The sequence below is a fragment of the Lepisosteus platostomus genome, chromosome 3 (genome assembly GCF_059453375.1).
Source record: "Lepisosteus platostomus isolate fLepPlt1 chromosome 3, fLepPlt1.hap1, whole genome shotgun sequence".
Taxonomy (NCBI): Eukaryota; Metazoa; Chordata; class Actinopteri; order Semionotiformes; family Lepisosteidae; genus Lepisosteus; species Lepisosteus platostomus.
The window spans coordinates 37,975,429-37,994,431 of record NC_142613.1 but is presented as its reverse complement, the minus strand read 5'-3'; the positions used below and the strand labels follow the sequence as shown (position 1 = coordinate 37,994,431).

At 36.2% G+C, this 19,003-nt stretch overlaps 1 protein-coding gene across 8 annotated transcripts in view; it reads left to right on the top strand.

The window, feature by feature from the left end:
* Positions 1–19,003, top strand: part of disp1 (dispatched homolog 1 (Drosophila)) — a 123,011-nt gene that overhangs the window by 77,986 nt on the left and 26,022 nt on the right. For 3 of the 8 annotated variants that reach the window (XM_088625544.1, XM_088625543.1, XM_088625546.1), the window contains one exon: positions 5,339–5,529. In XM_088625544.1, the coding sequence (XP_088481670.1) occupies positions 5,399–5,529 (131 nt within the window). In that variant the 5' untranslated portion in view covers positions 5,339–5,398. Of the gene's footprint in view, positions 1–1,779; positions 1,921–5,338; positions 5,904–19,003 lie in introns of those variants that run through there. The other 5 variants (XM_088625541.1, XM_088625540.1, XM_088625539.1 and 2 more) reach the window with 3 other exon arrangements.

Sequence of the window (19,003 nt, the reverse complement as noted above, 5' to 3'; positions counted from 1 at the left end):
GACCTTTCTTCATCTGTTGGATGTGTGATTTTTGGATTGGTGTTTATAAGCACAAAATATAAATGTCTGAAGTCATATTAGTTTTGAAATGCATCACTGTAAAAATAAATACTATTTCTAGGTTGTTTCTTAAGTCACTTTTTAAAAATAATATAAGTCTGAATGAAGTGAAGTATTGTTTAAACATGAAAATAAAATATTAACTAGCTTTCATTTACTTAAAAGCATAAAAATGCGGCAAAGGAGTTTCGGAACCAACAGCATTTGTGACATTTAAATGCCTCTCTGTATATTTTGCATTAATAACTATGAAGAACACTGCAAATACTGCTATTTCAGGTTTCATTTGAATTGGGTGGTAGTGCCACAAGACTTCCAGATAAACAGCTTGTCCCTGTTTGTACTGAAAAGTGAAAATTGGGAGATAAATAAGGAGAAAGCACATCCCACAGAACGGTTACCAGTTAAAATGGTGAATTGGAGTTGAGTGATAATTATTAATTGAGCGTGGTAAAGTGAAAATTTAAATTTAATAAGGATATGCAAAATATGAAAGTTTAGAGCGATTATGAAGCGTTAACAGATTGAAGACTGTCGGGACTCTACAGAGATAAACGATATTGATACAAATCAAAACTACTATACGTTTATTTTTCATTTGCTTTGGTGGGTGCAGTTATTTTAAAAGTGGAGTTTTAAAAACTTTACTATTGCTTTCAACAGCCCAAATTATTACAAACATTGTGACTTCACTTCACATACTGTATAACCACAACCAAATGACATAAAACATAAAGACAGAATATTGCTCTTGGATCAGCATTCCATCTTTGCTAGCAATACTCCATGCATGAATCATAAAGAGTCTCTTGACTCTTGAAGGTTTCTATAACAGTTATAAATTAGGTTCAGAAAAATTTCAGTAAAAGAACATAATTTGTTTTATTTTTTATGGTTTTGGAGCAAAGCAGTTTTCTTTGACTGTTCTCTCAGCTTAATCTAACATCCAGGCTGTAGCTCAAGCACACCTAATGAACCTGCCAATAAATAATGCCAGTCTAGGATGAACCATTTTAAAACTTACAACCCAAAACGGGGTATTATGCATGCCATTTATCAAATGTGTTCTGTTTTTGTGTCAGAAAGTTGATTAAATTAAGACACCTGGGTGAGAAAAAAAGGATTTCCTTTTAAAACCATGTTAGGAGTGACAAATACAAATCTACAATAAAAATACTGTACATGTACAGTACAGCAAGAAGAAGGAAATACTGGCTGTGCGCAATATGGTATGATATACTAATTAGAATGAACAGACAAAAATCAAAACAGAACTAATTAAAAAAAGAAACTGATTTCACTGTAAGTGCGACAAATGTTTTCACAGCCAGTTAAAGATCGGCACATTGTTTAGGAAATCCCTGAGAGATTTAAGTATCAGCTCTAAAAGTTGTTCTAGTCCCCTCCTTACAAGCCCACTTGAGTTACATGTGGTTTTCCTTGAGAAGACCGACTCTGGGGGGAAGGATTATTTAAAGAGCAAAAAAGTTTAAGTGGCAGCAGGAAGAGACTGAAATTGCACATGTCACCTGCACATTCTGGCTCTCTGACCTGCTGGGAGAAGGCTCTCCCCACACCAGCTGTTGCCCAGAGCCAAAGTATCTGGTGGGTTAAGTACAAGAGGAACTTGGCTGTCCTATCACAAAGCAAACACTGATAAAGTTCCAGCCCACTGCATGCCCCTTCTAAGGCAGGCTGCATGTGCTTGTCATTCAGACAGCACTCTCTCCCGTGCAGCACGGCTAGCTCTGGACTTGTTGCTTCTGAGGCTTGGAATCTGTTTGGAGCAATTTTATCTCTGGATTTTATAAGCACAAAGGACTACTTGATCTTCCCTGGGAAAACATTTTCTTAACCACAGTAAGCAAGCTTACAACAGCCGGGAAAATATATTTTGTTCCCCAAAATAAATCATTTTAACTTTATTCTTTTATGTTAATAGTTTTCAATATGAGTGCGTTATAAAAATGCACAACTTAATTCTAAATTGTATTTCATATGAAAAAGAAGTGTAAGCTATTGTTAAAGGGATTGTTAAAAGGCTTTCCTAGATCTGTTTGCTAAGTGAAGTGTGTTCGGTTCATTAGAAAGATCTAATAGTAAATGTTTGAGACATTTGCCAAATGCATACTGCTATCCTTTGTTTGGGATTAACATATTAGCTCTAGTTATTGTATGATATTTTATTTCTAGCATCTTTTTGCATGGAATACTGTGTATGAAGTGGGAGTGTATAATGGAATGACTTTATCATACTTGCCAGCATACTGTGGTCTGGCCTTATGTGAATAACCTTTTTTTCAGTTTAATTTCAGTTTGTGCTTTCAACAAGCTTATGTACTGCTGTTACTTATCAAGAACCTTTTTAGTATTTGAAAGTACTCAATGTTAGAGCCTGAAGATGCTTTTAACCAAACTTCTCTTCATAATTAAAAATTGGTAAATGTGCTTTAAACAGCATTTTTGTTTCCCGATACTTTTACAGCAATGCAGTAAGGAAGTTCCCCTCGAGACATCTCCCATGTAACACTATTTACAGTAATTGTATAAAATAGACTTCAATGCTATGATTTATTTATTCATGGCATGAAAAGGTTTTTAATGTTTTTTTTTTCCATCAGAGTATAATTTGTGTTTTGAAAGGCAGGCAAAAGCCTACATAAAAATTGCAGGAGAATATGATCCTTCCATGAGCCACAGATGCATAACTTTCTCATTTACAAATGTTTAACACTTCATACACCTATTGTTTGCTCTTGCTAAATGACAGTTTCTCTAATCCATATATTTCTCCAGAGGAATGTACAGGCTGTTTCATACAGTAACCTTAAAAACATAGGCATACATTAGATATACTGTACTGTGATATATACTGTATATATCAGCACATGCTGTGTTACAAGGTACATCAGTACTATAATAATGAAAACTTGAACTTAGAAAGATTTTCTTGTTGAAGGTTGAAAAACAAAATAAAAATGATGAACATAAGCATTGTTGTAACCCATATGACTAGTACCTATTCAAACAGAAGTGTAAATATATTTGCAACAAATTACCATTGTGCTTTTGTTATTATATTTTCTTGTATACTGTAGATAAGAGTACCTAATATATAATATTTCCTGTTTATTTGTAAGTAGATTGTTTTTCAGCCATCTCCTCATGTTTCCCTCTTTATAACTGCTGATTTTTTTTCTCTTCCATGACTGACTCTGTAGCTCTTGTATTTTTTTTAACAGGATTGCTTCTGGCAGTGTCAAGCTCAAGACTTTGAAGCCCTCATTTAATTTTTGGCTTGTTGTGGGAATCTGCTGACGGTTATTGCCACCTTCCTTTAAGTCAAACCTAAATTGGGCTTGATTAAGGATAAAGCGTCAATTGCACTTTGTTTTCCCTTGTGCACCTGGCAGCTGCTCGGGTTTCCATTTCTAGTAATTAAAAGTTTTGAAGGCAAAATGCTCTCATCCTTTCATCTGCTTCACTTTTTTCTAATATTAGAATAGTCGTCGGCTACTGCAGCCGTCTCAGCAGCAGCACAACTTATTAAGCATGTGGACTTTTTCATGCCTTGCCTTGTTATTAACTAACAGTGGCGCACAAGGTTCTGAGTACTGCCAGGAAATGCTGACTAGCTGTAATGCCTTTTGAACACTGTAAGAACAGTGCATACAGTAATCTCTTTGTGGTTCGGGCAGTGCTGTTTCATCCCAAAAAAAAAGTTTGCTGCTTTGGACAAGTATTCATTTTCATGTTAGTATTTGTTAACGCTTTGTTCTGTTTTTGGCTGGCCAGTCATTGCCATGGATTATCCTTTCTACTTTAATGCCAGGTGATTTTTCTCAGCATTGAACAACATCTCCCTTTCTGTAAAGAATTACTGAGACTCATTTCTGCATGGTCTCACCTACTCCGGAGTTGAAACTGTAAACGACACTTTTTTTTTTTTGACTGATCGTGGCGTTTTAAAATCGTGAGTGAATGATGTTTTTTGTCGATCGCTGTAAGGCAAATATTAGCACTCCAGATTTGTTGGTGGCAAAGTACGAAAGACACTGCACACACACAGGTGAAGCGTGGGTGGCATGCCTGTCATTCTGTTTCCACCTCCTCACTAAATAAAACACACATGCCATTCATGCAATACTTATTTATTCAAGTCTTTATTCACAGGCCGGCCCTGATGAATGCACTGTGTCATCTTGTTTTTCTAGGGTGCTGCAATGTACTGAGCACATCTGATTAAACCGTGCTGTTTCAATGGAGAATTCTAAGCATGTTAATGGATACTTTTAGAAATGTAGTTTGTAGAAATACCGTGATTCCTTTAGATTCTGTCACCCATTCTTGTCTTTGTCTATTTCATTGATAGACAATGGGTGGAAAACTTTTTGTATTGTACAAATTTGTATTGTAAAAGGGTATTGCGGAAAAACTCTTTGAAATTGGTGAAACTGATACAGTGTCATTGTAAATTCTAAAACACTTTCTTTCACATCTGATTTTGTTTTCATTTTGCTGAGTGTATATCCATGTACTCACAGAAACACACATCCTGGAATATTTTATGTGCTAATGATCATCTCCATGGAGGTTTTTATCTTGCAGACATGCAGGTATAGCCACATATAGATAGCTTTCCAGATTTTTATAGTTATTACTTTTTAGCTACACAAAGTAATGTTGCTTTTATCACAGTCTAACAGTTTTTGGATTGCATGCTTTCTGTATATTGTACTTGAATGATTTTGTAAGCAGTTAGATAACACAAGATCCTATTTCCCTCATAATACTGATGCCGTTTTGAAGTTGCCATTTACAGTACACTGACTTGCCACACAGGTGATGGAGCTTATCATTACAATCACAGTAGCCTATTTCTCTGCAGGCTCTGACTCCAAAGCCCATTGTGTAATCTGAGCTTTCTGCTGATAGTCTTGAAGTATATTTTCACATCTGGGGCTGCACTAGAATATGGTACATGTAGTGAGCATTTTGGTACAATAAGATTAATGAGAAGTATTATACCACAGTAGCACACTAACATAAAAAGCAACAGTGGGTGATAAAAAGTGGGAAAATTCCAGCTCAGCTTTACATTAAATGTTAACTAGCTGATTGTTTTAAGGTACCTGTATTTGATTTAATTGGAACTAGTTTGTAGTTTATTTTAGCTTCATGTTTAAATCTACCTGCTATCCAAAAAGGCTCCCCGGAAATTAGTTTAAGATGTGGTATTTTCACATTAAGTGAGTTATATTCTTTCTCCTCCTTTCAGACGAGTGGTGGACTCTGCAAGTGGCTGGAGGGAAGAAGAGCATGGCTATGAGTAACGGGAATGGAGACTTTATGCTTCTCAGCAATGGCAGCATCCCATCAAAAGCTACCAGTGCCGGCACCATCCCCACCACCGATGGAGACGCCTCCACAGCCAAACTGCCACTGCCCAAGGAGACACAAAGGACAAAAGTGAGTCAGAATGGCAGCATCAAACAGAACGGCACACTCAAACCATCCTCACTCCCTTTAGACAGCCAAAGGCCTTCCAAGCTGATGCCGCAGGCCTTACCTCCGTGCTGCCACCCGTGCCCCTTCCATTCCCCCTCTTGTTGCCATAACAGCCAGCAGGACTGTCATTCAGTCGGCGGTGGCAGCACCACACCTTCCCCGCTGACTCCTTGTTGCCCACATCACCATGCCGAGTACCCGGCCTTCTGCCAAAACCATTCACCTGTTCATCCAACCTCCTGCTGCCTCCAACCCTCGCCGTCATTCTGCTTGCATCACCGCTGGCAGGAGCACTTCCAGAACCAGCCAGTCCTGCCCCATGTGGCCAGCATGAGGTGAGTCGGTTCCGTGTTGCACCACGTGGCATAACACTTGTGCTGGAATGCGTTTTGCCACTGAACTGTGTGGCAGTGCAAACGCACAGCTGTGTCTTTGCTCTTCCATCTTCTCTTTATTAAGGGTTAAATAAATTCTCATTGCTTGAGGCAAACTGTTGTTGTGGTTCCAGGTTTAAACAAGCCTTTTCATTGTACTCTTGCATAAGGATTATTTCAGTGTTTTTGTGCCAGAGAAGCAAATGCCCATTTCAGTCAAATTTCATAAAGAAGTTGCTTTGTAAGTATATTTTTAAAGCATAAATTATCATCTTATTCATACAGAGCCATGCCATGTTAACATGAGCACAAATCAGTTATCTGCTTTTCTCAAAGCACTTCTATGACCATAGTGTAAACCTCAGTGTTTTGAAATTACTACGACTGTGCCCCCTACCCCTACCACATAGGGGTAAGTTTGTGTCTGCTTCACCATATGCTTTAAGTCTTCATTATAGTGAAGTACATTATCTGTACATTATCACCACTGTGTCATGGTTAGAGGGATATGGATAATTTCAGTAACATTTGGAAACACTAGACCACATACACATAAGTCTTCATCAAACTCACCTTCTCCAGTAAACACTAACTTTGTAGGCACCTTAAAAGGAGACTTATCTGTGCTGCAGTATCATGAGAATATGGTGATAAGTATGTATAAAATGTGTTTTTTTCTATGCTGTACATTAAATAAAGAGCGTGTGTAATGTACACATCTGTAGATCTTCAATATTGAGAAACAGCCAAGGTATATACCATTCGTCTACTTTGATTCAGTATTTTCTTTACAAGGTGTATGGTTGCACAGCCACAATTGTTACAGCTTGCTAGTCTAAGGATTAAGCACAGGGATGTGAAGTTAGTGAAGTAACACATCACACTTGTCATGACCTAAGACTTTCAGTAATATCCCCTCCCTATTCCTCCTCTGAGCAAGATGAATCGTGCCTGACATAAAGAGCTCAGTTTCATTGCTTTACTTGCATGTATCCAGTGAATTAAAATGAGGTAATTTTGTATTCTTAAGATGGAGTTTTAGCATGCAGATAACCTGACCCTGACTTGTATAGCCAGGGAGAAGCAACAGGGAGCTGAGAACCATTGAGAAAACACATCGAAACTTTCATGCAGCAGCATATTTCTTTCAATTTAGTACACCTTTCATAGACGTCTGAAGATGAAACAAGCATTCCATTCCCTTCCTGTCCCTTTCCGTCAATCTACGCCACATGTCATCTACGTCTTAGAGGCTTTTCCTCATTCATCATCTGATTGGCTCTGCTCTGAAGGGTGCTGATGGTTTGGTGATTTTTGGCTGTTCCTTCCCAGGCAAACACAATACAGACATTACCAACAGAAAGCTTAAAGCAGGGTGATCATATCAGTGGCTATTTGGACTGGAGTCTTCAGCAGTACTGCTTAATTCAGTCCTCAGTGATGCACTGGTGTGCTTTAAATATGAGCAGTTACATTCTGAACATTAGTAGAAATAACAGCAAAAACTTTTTGTGAGGTAAAAGAAAATAATGAAAATAAATAGTGGAATGTGAGAAGTCTGTTCTGTCCCGATACATTTTGTAACTTAGTTCTTCCAGTACACAAGGGTATTTAGGCTGTTGTGGGTAACCTGCAGTTTTAGAGCTGAAGTCTTGATATGCAAAACAATTGAAAACCCACTGCAATAGAAAAGCACTGCCTTCTAATTTAAATGTATTAACACAGACCAGCGCCTCCTAGTTGCACTCTTTTACTTTTGCATGTGGTTCTGTTACAATGCCAAGCAGCCTGAGCAAGACTCATGAGGGCATTAGATTAGTATTCACAAAGAAGTATGGAGCCGTTGTCTAAACAATGCTGTAGGAATTCTGTAGTTGTACTTGTAATGTAATCTGAAGTATTTTTGAGATGCTTTCATGCTTTTGGGTTTATTTTCTTCTGATTCTATTCATCCTTTATTATTTACATAATTGGATAATTCATCATTTGGTTAGGTGGTGTTTTTAATAATCAGTTATTGGTCATATAGTATTCATATCATGTTTATCACCATGTTAAGTTTTTTCTAATGAGTTTTCCCATTTTATCCCCATTTATTTGAATGTTATTTTATTCCCATTTTATCTGGTGTGACAACACAAAAATGTTGAATGTCTAATCTTTTGCAAGCACTGAAGATAATGAATTATTTATTTTTATCCTATAGCATAGGGACTTTGCTGTTCCTTTTTCAAAAGGGGGATGAAAATATTTCAAGACATAAACAATTTGTGAATGCAGTCAATATTGTTTTGAAGATGGATAAAATTTCACTTTGCAAGCTGTGATAAAACACAAAATCTTGATATTTTAATTTAATAAAATACATTTAATAGATTTATTTAACTTTACTACACTTGCAATATTTGCAGGGAATATATTTTGTTTATTGTTACTCTTTAGCATGGATACACTTACTTAAAAGCAGAGCGAAATGTGACACATTTGGCACATTAGGTCTGGTAAATGCTAACCACATGCTTTCATATTTTATGGCTGGTAACCCGCATCACATGTTCAATCTTATTTTATCATTTTCAAATAAAGAAACAGAAAAATACTTTGTTCTGGGCCTCAGTAACTTAAGTATGTTTTTGGCTTTACTTGTGGTAGCAAGTGTCATTAGTGGTTCTTGATTTATGTAAAGTGATCTTTTTTGCTTACTTCAGTTTGTGGAAATTTGAAGAGATTAAATTTGACTCCTTTAACTTCATTAGAGAAGACGTGTGTGGCTCGATTTGATGTATAACATTTGTATACTTATGAAAACCAAACAGTATACTGAAATACGCTGTTTAAGGGAAAGCATCTCATGATTTTCAATCAAGAACTGTAATTGGATGTACAGATTTGCACGTGGTAAGGTACAGCTTTGCTGATATTCATGTTTTGGGCTTCTAGGCTTTTAGCAAATAGATAGAATAGCAGATGCTATTTTTATGAATTTCTTATGACTGTTTTGCCTTGCATTGAGCTATTAATTAAAGCCGTTTAATGCTGGGAACCCTGCTAAATGACTGAAGAAAAAGTACCAACTAAACAAGACACAACAGTCTTTGAATGGGCGGATCAAACTTGAAAGACAACATTGCATCTAAGTCTACCTTTGAAAGTTTAGTCGAAAATAACTGGGAAACCCCTGTGGTGTCTCCATACACCAGAGAAGGGAGGGTAAGCGCTTGTTGAAAGGTGAAAGTCAGTGATTGAAAGATGAAGAAAATAGATAATCTTGCGTGATGCATTCATGTTCTGTCCCTGACACTGAATTTCCTACTTTGTAGACTACAAAGGAAATTGAACCTGCTATGAAATGCTATACACTGTGGATTACTAAGAACTTTGAATGGAGGCTTTAGATTGCAATTAGAGGTGCATACTTGGGCATCATCAGACAGACTATACTTTTCCCTCCAGCACCAGTTTAAAATCGGGTACCATACGTCTCTGTACTAGTCCTAGCAGCTTGGTCGTATTTAAGGGCAGTGAGTTACACAGAGTTTGGTAAAATGTGCTTCTGGCAGGCTGATAGATTTCCACTAATTATCTCCTACTGTTTATAAAAACACCTCTTCAGTTGCTTATTCTTTTATTGCTGCTGGAAGCTTTGGAAGTGTCTGATTTAGAGCTGTTCAATAGGCCAGGCTGCTGATTTATGAGAATTTGCTGGAGATGACGCAGAATCTCTTTGTGTGTGCTGAGATTCATGCTCTTCAGCATCGCCAGCATTTGCTATGTTCAGCATATTTGCTGCATTGGAATTACTCTCTTATTGGATTGAGCTCGAGTATAAAAAAAGAAAGAAGCTGTATAGCACTGGCTCTGTCTGAAGCATCAAAAGAGAGGAATGCATGATTTAATAACCTTTTTAACCCTGCAGAAACAAAAACTGTGGAATGGGATTTCTGGGACACAAATCAGTCCGACCATATTTTTTTCATGAATTGTCTCTTCGAAACCAGAAGATATCCTTTTAGAAAACAAATAGAAAAAAATCATATAGAGTGTCTCTACTTATAAAAATACACTTTTATTTATTTTACTTTTAATAGTATACTGTATTTATAACTTAATATCAGTGTTCCCTTATAAAAAAAACATCCCCCGAGTTTGATTCCAGACATACTGGACAAAGACTTGCTGACTCTGTGGATTGGTACCTTTTGTATCTTGTGTGTGTATAACCTGTGATGGACTAGCTTCCCTCCCATGGTGTAGTTCTGCCCTGTGCTTCCTGGTTATACAGTACTACAGATTCCCACAACCCTGACACTAATAACTGGTGTTCTGGTAATAGGTGGGTGGATTATTACTGACTTAGAAGACTTCCATATAGGGTACTTGTATACCATGTTCCCAGGACAGTACAACTGTCATAAGCTGTGGATCCACAGAAAATCTGAAGTACGTTAAAAATGTTTTGGCTTCTTAAGGGTCTGTATTGTACAAAACCTCCGGTAGTATTATACTCAATGTTGCCTTGAGAAGAGTTCCAAATAAAATATTTTTTTTTTTGAGTATGTGTTCTTTGGAAAATAAAGTATTACATTACTCTTACAGGCACTCTCTTACCTAGAATTTGCATTGCAGTCTACACTACTTTGATATAGTATAAAGGTAAAATGCAAACTCTGTAGATTGTCTTCTTATGGAGGCAATACCTTCTATGTTTATAATAGTTATAACTTTTTTTCCTGAAGCAAAGAAAATTCCCCTACTGTGTAGAATTTTGATTGATCAAACTGTAGAATAGTATTTTTGTTTTCTACTGCTAATAGATTTCTTTTCTTCCTGTCTGCATTTGAGCCATTATATTTTTAGAGTTAGTCCAGTAGTGCCTAGAGAAAGCTTCAGTTAAATGTTTTACGTTTCATTTTATTTTAATTACATGTGACCTTCAATAAAACAACCTCACATTCAGGTAATCTTTGGAGAAATATACAGTATGGTTAAAGCTAAAGTTTTCAAGATATCTTCAGCAGTACTGAGAATGGATTACACAAACGCATTGCAAGCACATGATTTTGTGGTGTTTCTTGAAGTTTTAAACCTCAGATTCAATCCCCTACTTGCTTGTAGTTGAAGAATGTGCCAAGGGCATCTTACAGATTCAAGTGCTAGAAATAACCACATTGCCTTTCATACTTCAGCACCAATAATCCTTTACCTGTATGATATGAAAAGTATTTGTAACGGGACACAGGCCCCTTAAACAACCTATCTTCCTGTCTTCTAGCTCTTCTTATTTCTGCTGTGTTCACCTGAAGTAAAATCCTGGTGTAGTGTTAAAGCATTATTCACTTGTGATTCCTTAAAAAAAATGTGACGAGCACTTGTATATCTGCAGGTTTGCATAATTGGGACACATGTAAGAAAGATAAATAATGAATAGCTTAAAGGCATTTTTAGAAATATGTATTTTCTGCTGTGGTCTTGCCTTATAAAATGCTGTGTGATGGGATAAGTTTCTTTTGACAAGACAAGTACTTTTTATAAGCTGTAGTAAAACTCCAAGAGTGTAGGACTTTCATTTGTGTATTATCACACATAGGAGACTCATGTAACCATAGTTATACAAAACAGAAGGGCTAATGTTTTCTTCACATAGGGGTCCTCCAAGAACATTTTTCTTTTGCTATTGTTTCTTGTCTTCCTCTGCAACATAATAAGCACACCTACTCTGAACCCTGCCTGAAGTTTCTTCGCCTAAACAAAGAATTTCCTTTGAAATGTTTAACAAATACGTAGCTATCCGAAAGCTACAAGTCCCAACCAGCTAATGTACTGCCTTTGTGATAACAATTTCAGGCATTTGGCTGAAACAGACTTCCAAAATGTAAAAGAAACAATGGTTTCTGAAGCCTTATACAGTGTAAAGTTCTGCCTTGAAAAGGTACTAAATGAAGCCTAGGATGTTCCTACATTATAATTCATGCAGATATGCCTCGGTTGACATTACAATAGCTTTGCGTCTACCGTAAGCTTCTGTAAAGTGTGTAACATCACTTGACCTTTGTTTTAGAAAGCAATGGCTCAGCTCAGACTGAAGGCTGCATTATCCAAGATTAATGGAATTAAAATTGTCTCTACAGCGTGAGCATATTTACTGAAAAGTCTAAAAAAAAATGGAAGTTTAAAGGATGAGTGAATTTCCAATAAACCCCATTAGTACATGTATTATAATAAAACATGCTGTGAGGAAATTGTGTAGCAGAAGTAAAAGCACTAATTATTTTTTTTTGCTGGGGCAGAATAAAATGCAAACTGTGCATTCAAAGTAGAAAGCATTCATAGGTGTGTACTGCATTAACACAGCTCTTTCATTCTTAGTTGTCTGGAGACAGAATTTGGAGGGGAGAGTGATAGCTACACACCTACTGGCCTGGGGCCAGAGTCCTGTGAACCGTGGTCAATTCAAAAGTTTTCATCCCCTGCAGGGACAATCTATCTATGTGGCTGACAGTTCAAAACACTGCCTTCTATAAAATTAATCAATCATGCTTTGTGGACTTGCAAGTTAATTTCCCCTGTCACCCAGTAGTTAGAACAAAACATTGAATTTTTCATTAGTGCCTTTCTCTCTTCTGGACTTCTTTCATTGTTTTAATAAGTGCAGTAAATATTGAGCACTGCTGTTATATCTTTTTTACATTGCATTTATGCAAGCGTTATGGCTAGGGACCAAATATTAAATACATAACTCTAACCCATTTCTTTTGTTACTCTGTGTTTTAATGATTTTGAAATACAGAAGATGATATAAAGTCTGTCTTTTGGGCAATTCCTTTGGAACATTTAGTGAACTAGTAAAAGTGGGCTGTTGAGCTCTGCATGGCTCCAGTTCCTCTTTACCATCTCTGAAAGAGACCAGTGGTGAGTGGAGTAATACTGAACAAAGCTAAACATAATAAAGGTGAAGAAAGTATGACTGAATTGTGTTTGTGTGTGGAGGTTAATATACATCCCTTAAAATCATGAAACTTAGAATATATGTTCACTATTGAGCAACTTAAAAATTAAGTAGGTAGCATCAGCACGCATAGGCTGCAAAGGAATAAGTATAGGTTTATTTCATGCTGAAAAAGAACACAATGTTTCGGCTGTGGAGTCTGAAGGAGGCTCTACAGTCATAGAAGGCGTGTGAAGAAGGCTCCACAGCCAAAACATTGTGGTTCTTTTCTTCTCTTTTCAGCATGGAATAAACTTTTACTTGTTCCTTTTGCAACTTAGGTTTTCCTCTATATTTTGCTATTAAAGAAGGGTCTTTAAAAATCCATAATGTCCACTTTATTTTCCAATAAAAATACTGAGACTTAATTACTTAAATATACATGCTAAGATTAATATATGTTGTCCTGTGAAGCACATTACTATTTTTAGCAAGTTTTGATTTTTAGTTTGGGTTCTCATAAAAGATCTATAATGTTTTAGAATTATTGGTTTTACATTACAGGCAGAGGTCTATAATTATGTGTGCCTTTTTCAGGCACATTTCAGTGATCATTTTGCAATATACCAGTGTAAAACCACATGAAAGAACACTTTTAAATGTAGGCAGGACAAAGGCATATCAATACATGTTGAATGTATCGTAGAGGACAGCTACCTCTTGTAAGATTACAGTCTGAATTAGATTTAAGTCCTTAAACTTATAAATCAAGTTTTGACCCAAGTCCACGACAACCATTTCCTTTTAAAAGGTTTTTGTTTTTGGCAAGGTGAATGCTGATGTTAAAAAACTTTAGTGGCCATTCTAGTAAGACTTCCTGTCCTGTAAATGAAGTTAGTCCTCTGTTCCCTAAGAACTTCAAATGCAAGGTCTACAAGAGACTGCTGCATTTCAGACAGCTGGCATAAAAATCATTCTTTAAAACTATTTCAGGTAAAATCAGTGTTTTGGACATGACATACTTAGGCTATTTTTAATATAGAAACAGTATAAAGAACCTATTTCCACATCCTATATAAGGTATTTAAAAAGGTTTTCATTAAGTGCAGTTTTTTCACTCTTAACACGTTTTACAAGATTCTTCCAAGATGGAAGAGTAAAAGGTTTAACTGTGATATTAAAAATGTGTTGTCCTTTCCATTATATTTTTCCAGAGGGAATACTATTGTTAAGCCTATTAATTTTGCAAGGTCAAAATCTGGGACGTCGTGGGGTATTATGTTTGTCAGTGTGTGGACATGAGGTGCTAGGTAGGGGGTATTTTGCATTGGAGTCTGTAATCGCCACAAGAGAGAAGCTGCTTCTCAGAGTGGAGGACCCCTGTTTTAACAGGTGTACATCCTTTGGACACGACACTAGTTAATGGTATAGGGCCCTACATTCAGTGAATAGGTTTCAGTGGTATGGTGCCTCATTAGAGTTGAGTCTTTTTGCTAAGCACAAAAACAGGGCAGCAATTTGTCGAGAGTCTGTCTAAAAACTAAAAAAAAAAATCAGGACAGTTGGTAGCCATTGCATTAATTTTGACATGTAGAAACCAGCTACCCTGCGCTCTGTTGTGTATGTTTTATTTATGTGCGTCCATTGGTGAAAGCAGTTTTAACCTTCAGAATCAGCATCTCTTTCCTTCTTTTTTCTTGGAACCAAGGTTGAAGGATAAATTGAGAGAACTAACACTAATGAGTTGTTTTCAAGGTCATTTCTCCTACTAATACACGGTTTTGGTTTTTCAGATGGGGTTTGTTCAGGTAGACTATGTTAGCAATGGCTTTCTGAAAACTCATTTCCCCACATTATAGGAACATAATAATAGTTATAAAGAATAGGAGGCCCAGAAAGCCTTTCTCTTGTCTCTCATAATACCAGTATCTATTAAGAATAATAGTTAATTCTAGTCTCATGGACACAGTGTAAGCATTCTGTTATAGTTCCTTGAGGTGTTGCTGTTTGTTTCTGCAATGTAACTTTCAAGTTTTATTTCTGATAATTGTAAAATCAGAGACAGTCTTAAATTGCGCATGCACTTATTTCGTTTCATAGTAATTTAAAATATCTTAATTTAAATGTGATACTCACTAGTTACATTTTACATAGTATCTTTTCTTTCCTGGACATAGGTTAAAATATAATGTGTGACTGAAGTTGTGACTGTAGTAACTATAATAACAAAATACAAATATTAAAGATTTTCAAAAAAGTCACCAAGTACCCTGATAGTTAGAAGGAACTAATTTTTCATTTCACACAGCAACGCCATTGGTATTGGTTATGAGTGCAGTTACTGACCATGCTAAATTATGTCTGAACTCTGTTATAGTTATAGAATATTCTTCAATTTGAAGAACTAAACCATCCCTGTTATGCATATTGTGGTCACTAAAGAAGTAAAGTACATAAAATACAAAGTAAATTGTATTTATTAGTGATTCCTAAACCACAGTTTTTCCCAGCATTAAAGATTGTAATATGATAATAGTTGTACAGATGATACTTTGTTTGTTTAAAAACACCTTCATTCACTTTTTAAAAAATTTGAGAAAAAAGAATAAGACACCCAGAACAATATCTGCAAACCTACAGTCAATGTGAACATCATCTATATATCAAAAAACACTACTGCGTCAATAAGCCAGTGAAAATCCTTCTAAGAGTTAACAAATTTGGCAACACAGCAGCAGTAAATTAAATAATCTTCTGCCGTTTTACACTTAATTCTCCATGTACAGTGTTCCCTCAGCACATAACACACAGCTCATAAAGGAACCTACTGAAGATCAAAGCAAATAAAAGACTATCCTTAAAGGGGATGAAAGCAGAATTTAGAGAAATCCCTGTCACTACCTCAAATTAGTACTTAGTTAACCTGTTTGACAGGCTTCACTGAAAAATTAAAATGCTGTTTCATATTATGTTGCTCTTCTAAGAATTACAATTCCCCCTAATCTGATTTATAGTAAAATAGGCTTAATGGCGGAAGACTTGGATACTGGCTAACTATATTTTCTTTAATGAAATGCAAAACACATTAGTACAGGAGTTTGTTACAGACTCGCTTATTATTAAACTAACATATTAGCTGAGACAGTGTGCACTTTATTTATGTTTATTTAAGGTTATAAGACTCAAGATTTCTTGGAAATTAAAAATTGTGTGTTGTGTTTTTATTGTAAAGTATAGCAAAATTGATCTACCATTATGATAGCTTATAATGGTAGATCACAGGTCTGACGCAGCTACCCACCTGAACTACTACCATAATGCAAATTATACTGCATAGCGAGAAAATGATGGAATATTACTCTATAACACTTAGATTACTCTTTGATTTCTGATGAGCTTTACTTTGAACTTTATTATAGCTTAGAGCATCGCTCCTTTTGATGCTTCCAGTGGTTCCAAAAGTATTGTCTTGGTGCTTCACAAGTTATGTGTTAACTGCCTCTCTAGCTTTGTCAAACTTTTTCTCACAGAAGGTTTTCTTAAAAGAACCTTGGACAAGTGATCAAATTCTGATGGCTCAGTAGCTTTAAAGAAAAGTGGAGCAGTACCTGAAGGCCATTAACCTGTGTCCAAACCACAAAGGAGACATGTGATATCTCTCTATATATAACTCAGTGGGGAATTAGTTTATGTTTGAGTTGAACAGATGATATAAGGCAAGGTTTTTGTTGCTGTTTGCAACTGGATATATAAACAAAGAAGAGTATCTCCCAGGGGCTGAGTGAATTGTCAAGGTTAAATGCTTCATAATCCATGAATAGAAAAGCCTTTTTTTTCTAAGAGATAAATCTTCGAACTGGACAGTTTTTGTAATAAGATATGTTTGACTCTGGTTTTGTCTTGAGCTAGGGATGGAGATTTGCTTTTTAAATACATTTGCTCTTCTGATCAAAGGAACATTTCTGTCATTAGCATGACTGTTCGAAACCTGAACGGTCAATGCAGTTTTCACAGTTTGATTTTGTAACAGCAAAACATGAAAATAATCTTAATTAACACTGTAAGGTCAGAGAGTCAATCATCTACTACACACAAAAGTACAGCCTAAAGTAAAGTGATCTCAAACAGGACAGTCCTGGACTCTGACTTTAAATGCAGCTCTCTTAAGAAACAAATAGACAGTCTAAATATATTTAATTAAATATGGTCTACAACAGTAGTCTGCCATATCGAAATTCACATTCCATCAAAGTGGGACAGAGTGAGAAGGTCTGTGAAAAAGTATGTTAAGTGGACACATCTCTCTAAAACCATTTACGGTGATACATAGAGTACTTGGTATCAAGATCTTGGACTGGGAAGAAAGAGAAACTGAAGTAAAAGGAACTTCAGTTACATGCATATGACATTGACATTTTACAAAAAGCTCTGAATAAGAACGGGAATTGTCAGATGCCAGACAGAACTCAGAATGAGCTGGAAGTGAAAGTCATGTTTACAAGCCTTGCAAAGGCTAACTAGATAGGAGCACATCAAGCTAAACTTGAAGAAGTCAAGACTTCTGATTGTCTTGATCAGAAACTTATTGCAGATAGAGACCTACCTGGAAAATTCAAAAGAAGAGTGAAGATCAGAGTGTGTTTGACAAGCCTGGTAAAATGTTCTCAGGAAACTCTGTGGATTTGCTTTAGGAGCGAACCATCCAATATGTACTGTACTACCACTACTACTAGAAAGAAATTTCCATAGCAAAACAAATTAGATAAAGAAGACAATCCCAAAACACTCTTTTGAAAAGTAAGACTTTTGGCTAGACTTAAAACACCCAATGTGATCGAGTTCACGTTTTTTGGGGGGGATGATGTTCCAGAGCTCTTGGGAATAGCAACATTAGCACTTGTCACCTATAAACGTGTACTGTAGATAAACAGTGGACAAGAAGCCAGCATCAGTTCCAAGCCATGTAGAGCACTGAACATAAACAGAAGGATTTTAAAATCCAGTGGAAGGTTTGATTGTAACTCAATAAGTATAGTTTAAAGGCTCTTACAGGAAGGGTATTACAGTCAGTCCTTGAAAAAACAAATAATTTTTTCAGTTACAAAGACTGCATAGTATGCTGCAATATTTCTCTGATGAGAGCCAAGTCTTTACATTGTTCTACACATGGTGCAGACGTAACATTTATCATCTGCATAGCTATGGCAATGATAATATTTGACCAAGCTGAAATGTATAAATACTGAATAGCAAAGGACCCAGTACTAACCTCTGTGGAACATAAGATGTAACCACCACCACAATGTCTGAACGATAACAACACAGAGAAATATTTCATTATTCAGCAAGGCAAGATTTAAGCCATTTAAGGGCATCTTTTACCAGATACCAAACTCTCCAACTGTGTAAGTACAATAACAAGATTTACAGTATTACATCTACCACTAATATCTTAGAATTTAGAATCAAGAGCAGTCTCAGTGCTGTTTAATTAAAATCTAAAGCCAGAATGACCCTGAAAGTTTATTTATACCACATGTCCTCCAATTTAAACAGTACTAAGGCTATCTTAAGTATTATCATTAAACGATACTTTATTGTAAATTCCAGTTGTAGAATAGCAGCATGGCTCATTGAGCAGATTAACACAGGACAGGAGGCACATTACTCCAAGTATCTGGAAGTGGATGATAATAGTTTTATTTGCGAGTGCTGTTGAAGAACTGCAATTGAAAAATTAAGTGAGTTTCATGGATGCATGGATGCGGACTGTGAAAGTTCCACAGACATGGAGTAGCACACAAGAAAGCTCCATAACAATTGTAGTGCAGTGCGCAGAGGAGGAAATAATGTGCTGAAGCAAAGTTTTTTTAGGAAAGTACATGGGCCACAGAATCCTGGACATACTCAAGCCTCTTAAGTACCTGAAGGTAGTGCAATAAGTAAATGATTGCAGTAGTGCAATCCTGATTAACTGAAACCATAAAACATTAGGCAAAGACTAGGTTTAAATGTCACACAGATGGAAAACAGTTAATCCTTACAACATTCCAAACATTCAAATGGCGGCAGTCATTCTTAGAGAGTCAAATTCTCTAAGGTTTGAACTTGTATTAATAGTTAGATTTCAAAAACA